General features: G+C 46.2%; 1 protein-coding gene across 1 annotated transcript in view; it reads left to right on the top strand.

Annotated features, from left to right (window-relative positions):
• The first annotated feature begins 9,319 nt into the window (after positions 1–9,319).
• The window catches only part of carmil2 (capping protein regulator and myosin 1 linker 2), a 77,047-nt gene continuing 70,411 nt past the window's right edge, over positions 9,320–15,955 (top strand). The window contains exon 1 of the mRNA XM_078400342.1: positions 9,320–9,341. Within this exon, the coding sequence (XP_078256468.1) occupies positions 9,333–9,341 (9 nt within the window). The 5' untranslated portion in view covers positions 9,320–9,332. The remainder of the gene's footprint in view (positions 9,342–15,955) is intronic.

Here is a 15,955-nt window from a genome sequence, read left to right as displayed (position 1 = left end):
CTCAGATACTACTCTCCCCTCAAAGTTGTGAGTTAAAATCCATTCCAGAGGTGAGCACAAAATCTAGACTGGCAAGTCCAGCCAGTGGCGAGGGATAGCTCAATGCACTTGTGGGTGTGCTGGAGAGATCCGAGCTGTGACGTTTATGGGAAAGCGGGCAAGTGTTGGGATGTAACAGAATGAGATTAATATTTGTTGATTGCCCATCTGAAATTAACAATAGGATGAGTTTTTTAATTTTTCTTTTTAATTTTTAAGGTTGAGTGGGGGCAAAAGCTTGGGAGTGGTCATGGGGAGAAGGCAGGAGAATGAGGTTGAGAGCAAAGTTAGATCAGCCATGATTGAATAGCGGAGAAAACTCGATGGGCCTTTGGGGTTTCATTTGGATGTTAAAATTGTCCACAATTTCCAGTCAATTCTCTAATTATATAAGACGTAAAGGATTAACTGCAAAACTGAGTAGCGGGAATAGCACTCTCAAAATGGAGCTAAACTGATTTTTTTCTTATATATTTAAATAGGTTGAACGTCAAGCAGCTCTATTGTAGATGTGCTTGTTCAGGCATCATTTTGTGCAAAGTGGTATAACTGGGAAATTGTCCCATGATGAGTTTCCTCTTTTCTCATAAAACTAATTTGGGCGGCACGATGGCGCAGTGGTAGAGTTGCTGCCTTGCAGCGAATGCAGCGCCGGAGACCCGGGTTCCATCCCGACTACGGGCGCCGTCTGTGCGGAGTTTGTACGTTCTCCCCGTGACCTGCGTGGGTTTTCTCCGAGATATTCGGTTTCCTCCCACACTCCAAAGATGTACAGGTATGTAGGCTGATTGGCTAGGTAAATGTAAAAATTGTCCCTAGTGTGTGTAGGATAGTGTTAATATGCGGGGATCGCTGGTCGATGCGGACCCGGTGGGCCGAAGGGCCTGTCTCTGCGCTGTATCTCTAAACTAATTCTCAAGAATGGTGAATGAATGTTTTCATTAGCAGGAGAAAACATGCCCAATGCACTGTCTTGCTGAGACTCATTAATGGTATTTTTGGAAATCTTTGTCAAAGCTTTAACATATATTCAAATGAATTCTCAGCATCCAGCTGCTGACAGGCAAGGATCATCTCTTAAGACTTTAGACTTTCGTGATTTACTGTCGACTTCAGAGATACAGCGTGGTAACAGGCCCTTCAGCGCACCAAGTCCACGTAGATCACCGATCGCCCCACACACCAACACTATCCTACGCACGAGGGACGATTTTACAACTTACCAAAGCCAATTAACCTACAAACCTGCATGTGTTTGGAGTGTGGGAGGAAACCAGAATACCCGAGAAAAACCCCTGCAGTCACAGGGAGAACTTACAAACTCCATACAGACAGCACCTGTAGTCAGCATTGATCCTGGTTCTGTGGCATTATAAGGCAGTAACTTGACCGCTGCACCACTGTGTCGCTCCGGAAAAATAATTATAAGAATAAACTTTTTTTTTGTAGCTGAATCAACGAAACACTGAAACAACTTCACGCCCTTGTGAGTGAACACTGCTAATCATTGCGTACCAGAGGTTGAGTAAAAATTCTTCATTTCAAATTTACACAACATTGAAACAATCTGTTGCCTTGTGCAGAAATCTGCAGATGCTGCATGCAGTAAATAGTCTGTACCTAACCACAGTGCAGAGAAGGCAGGTGGGCATTGTTCATAGAGACCTCAAGTCTATTTATATAAACAGCAGCATGAAATGCATTCTAGGCTGAAGATGCATACCAAATAAACTTCAAAGTTCCAAATAAAATGTGCTGTTGTCAGGGCTAAATACTATGAGGTGAAAGAGGTTTATTCCCTGACAAGTAAGCACAACGTAGAGAACACGACCTCCAGCGGCCATTGCACACAAAGAAGAGAAAGAGTTATAGGCTCGGAAAACACTTACGTGTGAATGTTTTATCTGTGTGGACTGCTCATTTGCAGGCGTGTTTCTCCAGCTGCTGGCTTTCATGCAGCTCTGCTGTCTGCTCCATGTAGTATAGGCTGTATGGTGATACTGTTTTGTACCCTGCAGTGAACAAGCCATGTGGAAGCTGGAAAATGGATTCTGATGAATTGGCCTTTTGTTGGTACAGGCAATTATTCAAAGTTTTCACGAGTAGAGTCATAAGGCATGGAAGCAGTCCCAACAGCCGAACCTGTCCGTGCCGACCAAGATGCCTATCCAAACTAGTTCCACTTGCCCATGTCTGACCCACATCCCTCTAAACTTCCAGTTGAAAGACTGGAGCGATTGGGCTTGTGTACAGTGGAATTTAGAAGGATGAGAGGGGATCTTATTGAAAAATATAAGATTATTAAGGAATTGGACACATTAGAGGCAGGAAACGTGTTCCCAATGTTGGGGGAGTCCAGAACCATGGGCCACAGTTTAAGAATAAGGGGTAGGCCATTTAGAATGGAGATGAAGAAAATCTTTTTCAGTCAGAGAGTTGTAAATCTGTGGAATCTCTGCCTCTGAAGGCAGTGAAGGCCAATTCTCTGGATGCATTCAAGAGAGAGCTAGATAGAGCTCTTAAAGCTAGCGGAGTCAGGGGGTATGGGGAGAAGGCAGGAACAGGGTACTGATTGTGAATGATCAGCCATGATCACATTGAATGGTGGTGCTGACTCGAAGGGCTGAATGGCCTACTCCTGCACCTATTGTCTATAAACCAGTGGTTCACATAGTGGGTGGTACTGCCCCCTGGTGGAATGACCTAGGGTGGGAAGGGGGGCGCTTAGAGGAGAGGGGTGCCAGGGATGGGCAGGTCACTCGGCAGGAGAGGTGTCAGTACACATTTGAGCTGCTTACAGGTTGGTGGTTCTGCAATGCGTTCCACTGACCTCCATAAAAACGTGCACTTGTTTTGCTAAATAGTATTTCCTGGAGCTTTTCAAAGTTGGGAGACTGTTATCGAGCCTGCCCGTCGCATTGAGAATTTACTGAGCTGTGAAGGAGTTACTAAACGTGGTGTCTTGCCAAATTACGATCAGACTTTGAAAAGCTGGTATCACTGGATCAAGTACACCCATTTTGTTAAATTAATTAAACCAGAAAGTTGTAATTGTATTTTGAATAAATGTGCAAAGAATTGTTACCATTTGGAATTTTATTGTGTTCTTATCTTCTTAGTGAGTTATGTAAACCGCTATTCTGAATAATGCTTTCTAAAGGTAGACACAAAATGCTGGAGTAACTCAGCGGGTCAGGCAGCATCTGTGGAGAGAAGGAATGGGTGACGTTTCGGGTCGAGACCCTTCTTCAGACTGATGTCAGGGCTTTGTCCTGCCCCCTCCCCTGACTTCAGTCTGAAGAATCTTCTTGCAGGAACATGGATCCATTTAATTGTTAATTGCCCCTTTGGTTTGCTAGAAATCCACTCTCAATTACTAGAAACACGAGCAACTTAATAATGAAATATAAATGAAATTCAACTGGTTAAAATGGTAACCATGTCGAGCAATAATAGTGACACCTCTGCTCTCCCATTGTCCATTGAACAATAGCCCATGGTTCAAATTAATCCATTCTTCTCTTGTAATCAATCTGAACTTCTGACATATGTGGCTATAACGTCTATTTAGAGGAAACTGGGTGAAGAGAGGTCCCGACCTGAAACGTTCCCCTTTCTCCAGAGATAATAATAATAATATGTAGGTTAATAGGTATGTAGGTTAATTGGCTGGGTAAATGTAAAAATTGTCCCTAGTGGGTGTAGGATAGTGTTAATGTACGGGGATCACTGGGCGGCACGGACTTGGAGGGCCGAAAAGGCCTGTTTCCGGCCGTATATATATGATATGATATGATAATAATAATAATAATAATAAGCATTTATTTTATATAGCGCCTGACCAGAAGCTCAAAGCGCTTTACAAAGACAATCATAACATAAAAACAAACAGACAAACTATCCTAACGGAGAAGCGGCGAATAAACAGCGCCAGCGTCCTCTCACGTCAGGGTCCGGCAGTAGACAACAAAAAGCACAGGGCACACAGATACAATTTTAACACAAACAGCCATCACAGTGATTGCTCTAGGCACACCCTCACTGTGATGGAAGGCAAAGAAAAGTCTTATCTCCTCCTCATTCTTCTCCCGTGGTGCCACGAGGTGATCGAGGCTCCCAACTTTTTGAAGCCCCCACCGGGCGATAGAAAGTCCCAGGGCTGAGCCGAGCCGAGCAGGCTGATGAAGGTCCTGAGCCCACACCGGGTCCTGACGCCCTGAGTTACTCAAGCATTTTGTGTCAGTCTTTTATACCTTCCATACTTGTGTACCTTTAGACTTTAGACGTACAGCGCAGAAACAGGCCCTTCGGCCCATCGAGTCTGTGCCGACCAGCGATCACCCGTATACTAGCACTATCTTACACAATCTTTACAAAAGCAAATTAACCTACAAACCTGTACGTCTGTGGATTGTGGGAGGAAACTGGAGCATTTCATAGTCAAAGGGAGAATGTACAAACTCCATTCAGACAGCACCCATAGTCAGGATCAAACCCTGGTCTCTGGCATTGGAAAGCATCAACTCTATCACCGTGCCACCCTTAAACAAATACAACGACAATATCATAAGGCATTTTTTCTTTTACTATGAGCTTTCCCTTAATTTGTAGTTCTTGTGCACAAGTAAATGGCAGTTAGGGGTATGAAACAGTATTGTTAGTTTGAAAGCTTCTGGTCACCAGGTAAACATCTGATTTGGCAGGTACTTACTTCAATTCACCAGCTCAAAAATTAACTATTACAACTCCCACTTTCTACTGAAGAGCTAAGTGCTTGTGGTTTTCATGAATCACCGTTCTTTTTTCTGTAGCAGTCCCCCCTCACGTTTCTAACAATTTGTGCATCTGCCTTTGTTCTCAGGTGGACAGTTCTTTCAGTTACTTGGAGATCAATGCAATTGATGTCGCTGATCACAACCAGGTAAGCGTTTCAATTCTTGGCTCTCGGTCAGTAAAGCCTCGGTCTGGAAGCGCTTGTAAAGCAAAACAATAAATGTTCTCTACAACAGGTTGGTTGCTTGATATAATGTGTCAAATACATAAAACATAATCATAAGTCTGAAGATTTGTTATCAGTCCTAAAAAGCTAAAAATCTTGAGAAAACCTGCCATTGGTGTCTGCAAAGAAAGGACTTAGAACTGCACAGCACAGGAATAAGGCCATCGGTCCACAATATTTGTGTCAAATATGATGCCAATTTAAACTGATTTCATCTTCCTGTCTGTACATGATCCATATCCCTCTACTCCCTGTACTTCCATGTGCCAATCTCAAAGCCTCTTAAACGCCACTATCGTATCTGCCTCTGCCATAGGGTTGCCAACTGTCCCGTATTAGCCGGGACATCCCGTATATTGGGCTAAATTAGTTGTCCCGTACGGGACCGCCCTTGTCCCGTATTAGGTCCGGGGGGGGCTGCTGTAGGCCCGGACACTGTAGGCCTGGGGGCTGCTGTAGGCCCGGACACTGTAGGCCATGGGGCTGCTGTAGGTCTGGACACTGTAGGCCTGGGGGCTGCTGTAGGTCCGGACACTGTAGGCCTGGGGGCTGCTGTAGGCCCGGACACTGTAGGCCTGGGGGCTGCTGTAGGTCTGGACACTGTAGGCCTGGGGGCTGCGATAGGTCTAGACACTGTAGGCCTGGGGGCTGCTGTAGGTCCGGACACTGTAGGCCTGGGGGCTGCTGTAGGCCCGGACACTGTAGGCCTGGGGGCTGCTGTAGGCCTGGACACTGTAGGCCTGGGGGCTGCTGTAGGCCCGGACACTGTAGGCCTGGGGGCTGCTGTAGGCCCGGACACTGTAGGCCTGGGGGCTGCTGTAGGCCCAGACACTATAGGCCTGGGGGCTGCTGTAGGCCCAGACACTGTAGGCCTGGGGGCTGCTGTAGGCCCGGACACTGTAGGCCTGGGGGCTGCTGTAGGCCTGGGGGCTGCTGTAGTCCCGGACACTGTAGGCCTGGGGGCTGCTGTAGTCCTGGACACTGTAGGCTTGGGGGCTGCTGTAGGCCCTGACACTAGGCCTGGGGGCTGCTGTAGGCCCTGACACTGTAGGCCTGGAGGCTGCTGTAGGCCCGGACACGGTAGGCCTGGGGGCTGCTGTAGGCCCAGACACTGTAGGCCTGGGGGCTGCTGTAGGCCCTGACATTGTAGGCCTGGGGGCTGCTGTAGGCCCGGACACTGTAGGCCTGGAGGCTGATTTAGGTCCGGACACTGTAGGCCTGGAGGCTGCTGTAGGCCCGGACACTGTAGGCCTGGGGGCTGCTGTAGGCCCGGACATTGTAGGCCTGGGGGCTGCTGTAGGTCCGGACACTGTAGGCCTGGAGGCAGTGAGTTTGATAATGATCTACAACAGGACTCTTTGAGAGCGTCTCCGCTCTAGATATATTGAGACCAAATTTGATGGGTGACCACTTTTTTAAAATTGAGGAATGATCCTGAGTAGATAGTGATGGGAAACATAACCTGACTCACTAGTGTCCTCTAGAGGAGTGAATCTGCCATGTCTCTCAGTCTGAAGAAGGATCTCGACCCGAAACATCACTCATTCCTTCTATCCAGAGATGCTGCCAGTCCTGCTGTTATTCCAGCATTTTGTGTCGGTCTTGAGTGAATCTGCCATCTTTTTCTGCTCTGGCCTACTGGTAACTCCATACTCATTGCATGTGATTGACCCCGACATGCTTATTGAAGTGGCGTGGCAACTTACAGCTGTAACAGCACCACACATTTAAACAGGTGAATGGTGTCTAAATTGGTTAACCTGTCCCACAGACCTGTCAGATAACTGGCCCTGCAACCACGTGGAGGCACGGTGGCACAATGATAGATGCGATAGAACACAGGTTCGATCCTGACTACGGGTGCTGTCTGTACGAAGTTTGTACGTTCACCTTGTGACCACGTGGGTTTTCCCCGGGTGACAATAGACAATAGGTGCAGGAGGAGGCCATTCGGCCCTTTGAGCCAGCACCACCATTCAATGTGATCATGGCTGATAATTCCCAATCAGTACTCCGTACCTGCCTTCTCCCCATACCCCCTGACTCCGCTATCCTTAAGAGCTCTATCTAACTCTCTCATGAATGCACTCAGAGAATTGGCCTCCACCGCCTTCTGAGGCAGAGAATTCCACAGATTTACAACTCTCTGACTGAAAAAGTTTTTCCTCATCTCCATTCTAAATGGCCTACCCCTTATTCTTAAACTGTGGCCCCTGGTTCTGGACTCCCCCAACATTGGGAGCATGTTTCCTGCCTCTAACGTGTCCAACCCCTTAATAATCTTATATATTTCAATCAGATCCCCTCTCATCCTTCTAAATTCCAGTGTGTACAAGCCCAGTCGCTCCAGTCTTTCAACATACGCCCAGATACAGAAATTAGGTGCAAGAGTAGGCCATTCGGCCCTTTGAGCCAGCACTATCATTTAATATATTCGTGGCTGATCATCTAAAATCAGTACCCCGTTCCTTTTTCCCCATATCCCTTGATTCCGTTAGCCCTAAGAGCTAAATCTAACTCTCTCTTGAAAACACATCCAGTCAATTGGCCTCCACTGCCTTCTGTGGCAGAGAATTCCACAGATTCACAACTCTCTGGGTCAAGAAGTTTTTTTCTCATCTCAGTCCTAAATGGCCTACCCCTTATTCTTAAATTGTGACCCCTGTTCTGGACTCCCCCAACATCGGGAACATTTTTCCTGCATCGAGCCTATCTAATCCTTTAAGAATTTTATATGTTTGTATAAGATCTCCTCTCATCCTTCTAAATTCCAGTGAACACAAGCCCAGTTGACCTATTCTTTCGTCATATGTCAGTCCCGCCATCCCAGGAATTAACCTGGTGAACCTACGCTGCACTCCATCAATAGCAAGAATGTCCTTCCTCAAATTAGGAAACCAAAATTGCACACAATACTCCAGGTGCGGTCTCACCAGGGCCCTGTAGAACTGCAGTAAGACCTCCTTGCTCCTAAACTCAAATCCTCTCGCAATGAAGGCCAACATGCCATTAACTTTCTTCTCTCCCCGCTGTACCTAAATGCTTACTTTCAGTGACTGATGTACAAACACATCCAAGGTATTTATTCACAAAATGCTGGAGTAACTCAGCAGGTCAGGCAGCATCTCAAGAGAGAAGGAATGGGTGACGTTTCTGGTCGAGACCCTTCTTCAAAGTTTTCTTACACTACAAGCACACCCAGGTCTCTTTGCACCTCCCCTTTTCCTAATCTGACACCATTCAGATAATAATCTGCCTTCCTGTTCTTGCCACCAAAGTGGATAACCTCACGTTTATCCACATTATACTGCATCTGCCATGCATCTGCCCACTCACTCAACCTATCCAAGTCACCCTGCAGCCTCATAGCATCTTTCTCGTAACTCACTCTGCCACCTGGCTTTATGTCAGCCGCAAACTTGGAGATGTCACATTTAATTCCCTCATCTAAATCATTAATATATATTGTAAATAACTGGGGTCCCAGCACCGAGCCTTGTGGCACCCGAAAATATGAATATAAAAACAAAGCAATGAAAACAGTAGTGTCAGGTTTCATGGTTCAGTTTAAATACAGAAGGAGACTGTTTCAGCCATTTAGAAGGATGAGAGGAGATCTTATCGAAACGTATAAGATTATTAAGGGGTTGGACACGTTAGAGGCAGGAAACATGTTCCCAATGTTGGGGGAGTCTAGAACAAGGGCCCACAGTTTAAGAATAAGGGGTAGGCCATTTAGAACAGAGATGAGGAAAAACTTTTTTAGTCAGAGAGTTGTGAATCTGTGGAATTCTCTGCCTCAGAGGGCAGTGGAGGCCAATTCTCTGAATGCATTCAAGAGAGAGCTAGATAGAGCGCTTAAGGATAGTGGAGTCAGGGGGTATGGGGAGAAAGCAGGAACGGGGTACTGATTGAGGATGATCAGCCATGATCACATTGAATGGCGGTGCTGGCTCGAAGGGCCGAATGGCCTCCTCCTGCACCTATTGTCTATTGCATCTTATATTTGCCAGAGCAACTCAGAAATAATCCTAATGCAATAAAAAGGAGCTGCCGATGCTGGTTCATACCAAAGACAGACACCAAAAGCTAGTATTAGAAAATAACTGCAGATGCTGGTACAAATCGAAGGTATTTATTCACAAAATGCTGGAGTAACTCAACAGATCAGGCAGCATCTCTGGCGGAAATGGATAGATGACATTTTCATTTGTGTCCCTTCTTCAGGGATCGAAAAGAGTCCCGACCCAGAATATCACCTCTCCATTTTCTCCAGAAATGCTGACATTTGTGAATGGGTCTGGTAAGTTAGATTTACCATCTGTTAAAACCTGTGGTGACCAGCACTGTGCACACGTGGCAATAGGATCACACGGTGAAATGTTTGACGTCACGCTGAGCACACAGGGAGTGCTAATTCAGAGCTGCCGGATTATGGTGTCTAACTGTGGGGTCACATTTTCGAAAGTTAGTCAAGAGTTTGGAGAAGATTAAAAAATATTGCAGAGATTGTTGCAGTTACGCGGATTGAATGGTGAAGCCGCCATTTTGTTGAATTCCATTGTTCCGTTGTCGGTACATATGACACTCTATTGTATGAAAACATGTACTTCGGCCCAACTTGCCCATGCCAACCAAGATGCCCCATCTACACTAGTCCCACCTGTCTGTGTCCATATCCCTCTAGACCTTTTCTATCTATGTACCTATTTAAATGTATTTTAAATGGTGTTCTGGTACCTGCATCAATCACCGCGTTTGGCAGCTCGTTACATATACTCACCACCCGCTGTGTGAAAAAGTAGCCACTCGGGTTCCCATGAACAACAATGGACAACAATCACTGAGGTTTTAGGAAAACATCACGCCTGAACTCACCACCTGCTGTGATAAATATTGAATTAAAAAAATTACTAAGGCATATTCATTTCTTGATGCAGAAGTGTAAGGCAATTATTTATTTATAAACACAAAATCCAACTGAATTTGTAACACTGAATATATTACTTTGGGCAGAATATGCTCACGTGGATAGGACAGGTTTGGAGGGATGTGGGCCAAACTAGGGCAGGTGGGACTAATGGAGATGGGGCAAGATGGTTGACGTGGGCAAGTTGGGCCGAAGGGCCTGTTTCCACGCTGTGTGACTCTATGAATCTACTTGTTCATAATGTAATGATGATTACAATAATAGGCAGTATGTGATTTAAAATCAAAACAGAAATCTGATCATGCATTCCTCCTCAGTAAGCCCATATTTAATTATGTTTTGACTTGGATGGCGCTCAGGGTGCTTGAGATTGTCCCAGAACCCATGTGAGAGGCTCTGGGGGAAAATACCAGGTTCAAATCTGAAGTGCACAGAGTGAGTTCACCCTGAATGACCTCAACATCTGCGCTGTGGCAACAGAGTTCTATCATCCGCATTATACTGTGCTGGGGCAAGCAACGACACTTAGACTTTAGAGATACAGCACAGAAACTGGCCCTTCGTCCGTCCAGTCTGTGCCGACCGGCGATCACCCCGTACACTAGCTCTATCCTGCACACTCGGGACAAGTTACAAGTTTTACCGAAGCCATTTAACCTACAAACCTGTACAAGAGTGTAGGAGTAAACCTTAGAAAACCCACGCGGCCAAACTCCACGCAGGCAGCGCCTGTAATGGTGTCTCTGGCGCTGTAAGGCAGCATCTCTACCGCTGTGCCACCGTGCAGCCCCATCACACAGCAGACAGCATTCTGCATTCTAAACGTTCATGAAGAAAAGACCTGTCGATGAGATATTTTAAATACCCAGTCAGTCCTGCGTTATATGAAATAGAAAGGTTGACACCTTCGGCCTAGGCAATTTGGGCATGGGCAAGTTGGGCCGAAGGGCCTGTTTCCACACTGTCTGATTCTATGACTTGTTGACTCGTTAGGGAGGGGTGTCTTGCAATTTTTTTAATTCTCACTATGTTATGCCTGCATGCAGAATAACCAAACCTGTTTAAGAACTCTGCTATTCAAAGTTTGCACTTTGGAAATTAGAAGGGACAGAAAGAGTTCTAAAGGTGGAACCCAAAGGCAGCTTTGTCTTTGATTGGCAAGAATCAAACCTTTGATTGGCAAGAATGAGAAAAATGGGATTTATGTTACGGCAATAAAATGCCAACATAATGCCTGCTCTTCTCGATCTGAAACATGGCAGGAAATGATTAGCTCAGGTCCAACGATCTTATCACTCAGATGGAAAACGCATGCACTACTTCTCGGCGAAAATACATCACACTATTTTGAATAACCACTAATTTTACTTAGAAGTCCCCTCTTTCTCCCCCATATTTTCGCGATGCACTGTCCTTGAATCTGCAGCACAAGTATGATTTGTTCGACAAACACCTCCAACCGAAACAGATTTATTTATTTTTTAAATGCCACATAAGATTGTATTGGGGGGGGGGGGGGGTTATTTTGGAAGGTAGACCTTTCATAAACAATCTCAACTTCCTTTGCTGCCTGCAAATACATTTCTTGGTCTGCAACCCATTATGTTCCATCACACTGATATCAGCAGCCGAGAAAACCTGCTCATCGATCTCTCAATCTCTCTACCACCTTGTACAGTGAAGATCCTTATATATTTTTTAATTTATTCCACAAATTTATATTTGTGATGCTGTAGATGCAGATGAAGCTTTTTCACCATTTTACTCATTGGTACAATCGATGGTTACTCTCTCCTAGTGATGCACTCAAGTGCACTGCCACTGTTCATTACATTTATCAGTTCTGACACCAAACAGCCTCATCACACCACAGCCAAGGATATGTTTCCCTTTTTTTTGTCATTCGTAACAATTGCAGTGGCAATTTTATTGTGGTTTTGGGTAATCCTGATCTTTTTCTGGCTTCATAACATCAAGACCAAATAGCATTTGTATCCTCGTGCGGAGGTGGAAATAAGGAGTGGCAGACCCTCAGGGTGTTGCAGCAGTCGAGTTGCTGCCTTGCAGCGCCAGAGACCCAGGTTCCATCCTTACAAAGGGTGCTGTTTGTAGGGAGAGTGTAGGTTCTCCCTGGGTTTTCTCCGGGTGCTCCGGTTTCCTCCCACATTCCAAAGGCCTGCAGATCTGTGCCACAATGCCACCCTAAATCATTTAAATAATCCATTAAAATATAAAGATTTTGTGCATATATTCAGTTTTTCCCAACAGCTTTGAAATTGCAGGCTCTAATCTATTAGTGTGACCCATGAACCACTAATCTGGGTGTGTGTTGTACGTTGTATTTTAATACAGCTGCAGAAAGTCAGCAGCCAGAGATTCTGTTGTGTTGCATTGGCTTTTCCGGCGGTGCATGACTGACCATCTCCATTTTGTCGAGCATGTTGGGCAAACCCAGAAATACAATGATGCAAATCATCTACGATCCTTAACAGCACTTCCTGGTCCATGTTTGCTTGTGTACGCAGCACAGCACAGCACAGCACAGCACAGCATAGCACAGCACACACTGATAACAAAGGTCACCTGTGCTTTGTTTCATTAGAACCTCCCCATTGAAATTCTACCACATTTCGAATTAGGAAACTGCTGGCCACACACAGTACTCAGTGTTTTAACAGCGCACTGTTGCATGGTGCCTATGTTACTTAAAGAGCAATCAACCACGTATAACTGTATTCGAGCGCCAAGTGGTGATTTCAGAGTCTCGAGTGTAGCAGCAACTGGTTCCAGACAGTCGGTGAGTACCGAGAGCCATATTTGATTTAATACTGTGCTGCTTTCCCATTGGTGTGCCTGTGATGCATCTGCTTGGTGTGCTACATGCTAGTAACAAGAGGAAAGGATTCAAAGGTGAAGCAGACTTGCCAGTTGACCTTGAAGGAAAAGCAAAGGAAGGGCAATGCCCCAAATCCTATTGCCTCAGAGTATATTCAGATCACAATCCTATCTTTAGCAGGAGAGGCTTACAGGTAGACACAAAATGCTGGATCAGGCAGCATCTCGGGAGAGAAGGAATGGGTGACGTTTCGGGTCGAGACCCTTCTTCAGACTGATTGGGGGCTTAATGTTTTTGGAGACAATGGCGTCAGGGAAACTGCTGGTATTTCCAGCCATGAACCTTTGCCTAGACTGTGCCTCTAGAGGTAAGGTTCATTGTCACCCTAACATTATTAATCTGTAGATCATTGCATGTCTAATCTGTGCCGGAGTTCACAGTTTGCAGCTCACTTCAGCATCAAGGACAGTATCGGCACTTTCCAAACAGGAAAGCAGCACTTCATTTCTATTCCTCCTCTAGTGAAGAGCAGGAGGCAGACGTACCAAAGCAGACAAATGTACGACTGCTATAATGGGCCACGAAGCAAAGGTGGGCAGTATCGATGGCACTAACTGGTCCTGCTCTGATGAGCTCAATACATGCAGTGCTCACTTTGAACAGAAGGTTGGTGGAGGAACATCACCCACCCTGGGTCTCAGGTGTGCATGTGACAACAGGTACTGTGGCAGACGTACGATCGGCCTGCCTGAGAGTGAAACCGCAGAAAGCAGCAGACCTGGATGGAGTTCCCAAATGCAACCTCGGGACCTGTGTGGACCAACCGAGAGGGGTTGTCATGGAGATCTTTAACCTCTCTCTAATCTATTCTGAAGCCCCCAACTGCTGTAAGAAGTCCTCTATCAGACTGATGCCAAAGAAAATAAGGTAGCCTGCCTTAATGACTACCGTCCAATGGCCCTGACATCCACCATGATGATGTGCTTCCTGAGACTGGTGATAGCACACATGGACTCCAGACGCCCAGCCAGCCTTGATCCAATGCACTTTGCCCATCATCACAACAGGTCCACAGCAGACATCATCTAAAGTGACCGTTGGAACATCTTGACAAGCACACTTGTGCCAGACTCCTACTTATCAGCTACAGTTCTGCCTTCAACACCATAATCGCGTAAAACTCAATCTCCAAACTCCTGGACCTATGAGTCAGCAACCGCCCTCTGCCACTGGATCCTCTACATTTGGACCCACAGACTACAATCAGCGAGGAGCTGACAACACCTCTTCCTAAATAATTCCCAACATCCGTGCCGCACAAGGATGCATTCCCAGACCCCTGCTGTACTCCCGACACACTCACAACTGTGCAGAAAGGTTCTGCTCTCACTCCATCTGTAAGTTTGCAGATGACAGCACTGTGGTGGGCTGGAGTACAGCAGTGACATGACCAGGTGCAGGAAGGAGATGGAGGACTTCATAACAAGGTGTCTGGACAACAACCTTTCCCTCAATGTCAGGCAGACGGAGGAACTAGTTATTGACTTCAGGAAGCGTGGTGGTGCACCTGCCTCAGTCAGCATCCATGGTGCAGAGGTGGGCATGGTGGTGCACCTGCCTCAGTCAGCATCCATGGTGCTGAGGTGGAAATGGGTGAGAGCTTCAAGTTCCTTGGAGTATTATAACCAACGATCTGGCATGTACAGCAAGGGTCTGGGAGTGCATCCATATGTGGCATGGATGTTGGGAATTATTTAGGAGGATGCGTTGTCAGCTCCTCACTGATTGTAGTCTATGGGTCCAAATGTAAAGGATCCAGTGGAGTAAGAGACAAGAAGGAATACCAACTTTACAAAAAGGGATATTTCCTGAGGACACTGAGGAAATCCGGCACGTCTCCAATAACTTTCACAACTTTCTACAGATGCCCCATGGAAAGACGACTCTTGGGTTGCATCCCAGCCTGGTCTAGGAACGCCTCCACCAAAGACGTCAAGAAATCGCAGAGAGTTGTGAATGTCACCCAGTCGACCGCACAGACAATAGCCGGCATCTGCTGTCTACCGAGCTGTAAACTGGTTGCAGCGTACGATAATCCTCCAGAGCAACTTAGCTCCAGTTGTGTAAATGAAATGTTAGCTCACAGCTGCAACTCTGACGCTGGAGAGCACAGGATCAGTTTGGCAACTGATCACCATTGATTCCACAATAATGTGTAAGCAAGAAATATAGTTGCCTTGTGTTGCCACGTAGAAATGTGGTGAGCAGGAGCAGTGGGAGATGCTGGGAATGCAAGGATGTGGATCACGTGCAGGCCAAGGAGATGTTTATTTGGCATCATAGATGACAAAGCATAGCCTGAATACTTTGCTTAAAGCTACATAAAATGTACAGGTCAGACTTTTCACCATGTTTCTTTGCTGGTAAAAGAGCTACTGAACCTTATTCTGCCCCTGCAGGAGGGCTTTCAATCACACGTGGATGTAAACAGGTGTAGGAGGCAAGGCAATGAAGTTGTGGATGTTTTTTCACCTAACAAATAATTTAACCCTTCTGTTTTAACTTCTCTACTTGGGGGAAATGGGCCTTTCCTGTCCATCCAGGTAGGCCCCTCATTATTTTATAAACATCTATTAAGTTTTCCCTCAACATATTACATGTTACCCTAACTTCGGAGAGGTGGGTGAAGGTGGCGTGTGGTGGAGTTACCTCCATTGGTCACGGCAGTGAGGACAGGTCACAGTTGGACGAAATATCACTTTAGGGGTGGCACGCACGGTGGTGCAGTGGTAGAGTGACTGCCTTACAGCGCTAGAGACCCGGGTTCCATCCTAACCACAGGAGCTGTGTGTATGGAGTTTGTACGTTCTCCCCGTGACCGTGTGGGGTTTCCCCGGGTACTCTGGTTTCCTCCCACACTACAGGTTGTAGGTTAATTTGCTTCAGTAAACGATTGTAAATGGTCGCTGGTGTACAGGATAGTGTTGGTGTAGGGGGATTGCTGGTCGGCGCGGACTCAGTGGGCCGTAGGGCTTGTTTCCGCGCTGTACCTCTAAACTAAACTAAACTAAACTAAAACTACACTTGGGAGTATTGTGCGCAGTTCTGTTTGCCAAACTACAACAAGGAGAAATGATGCAGAAAAGATTCA

The sequence above is a fragment of the Rhinoraja longicauda genome, chromosome 6, assembly GCF_053455715.1.
Source record: "Rhinoraja longicauda isolate Sanriku21f chromosome 6, sRhiLon1.1, whole genome shotgun sequence".
NCBI classification, from domain to species: Eukaryota; Metazoa; Chordata; class Chondrichthyes; order Rajiformes; family Arhynchobatidae; genus Rhinoraja; species Rhinoraja longicauda.
The sequence above is the reverse complement of the archived record's forward strand: the minus strand, read 5'-3'. Positions and strand labels throughout refer to the sequence as shown.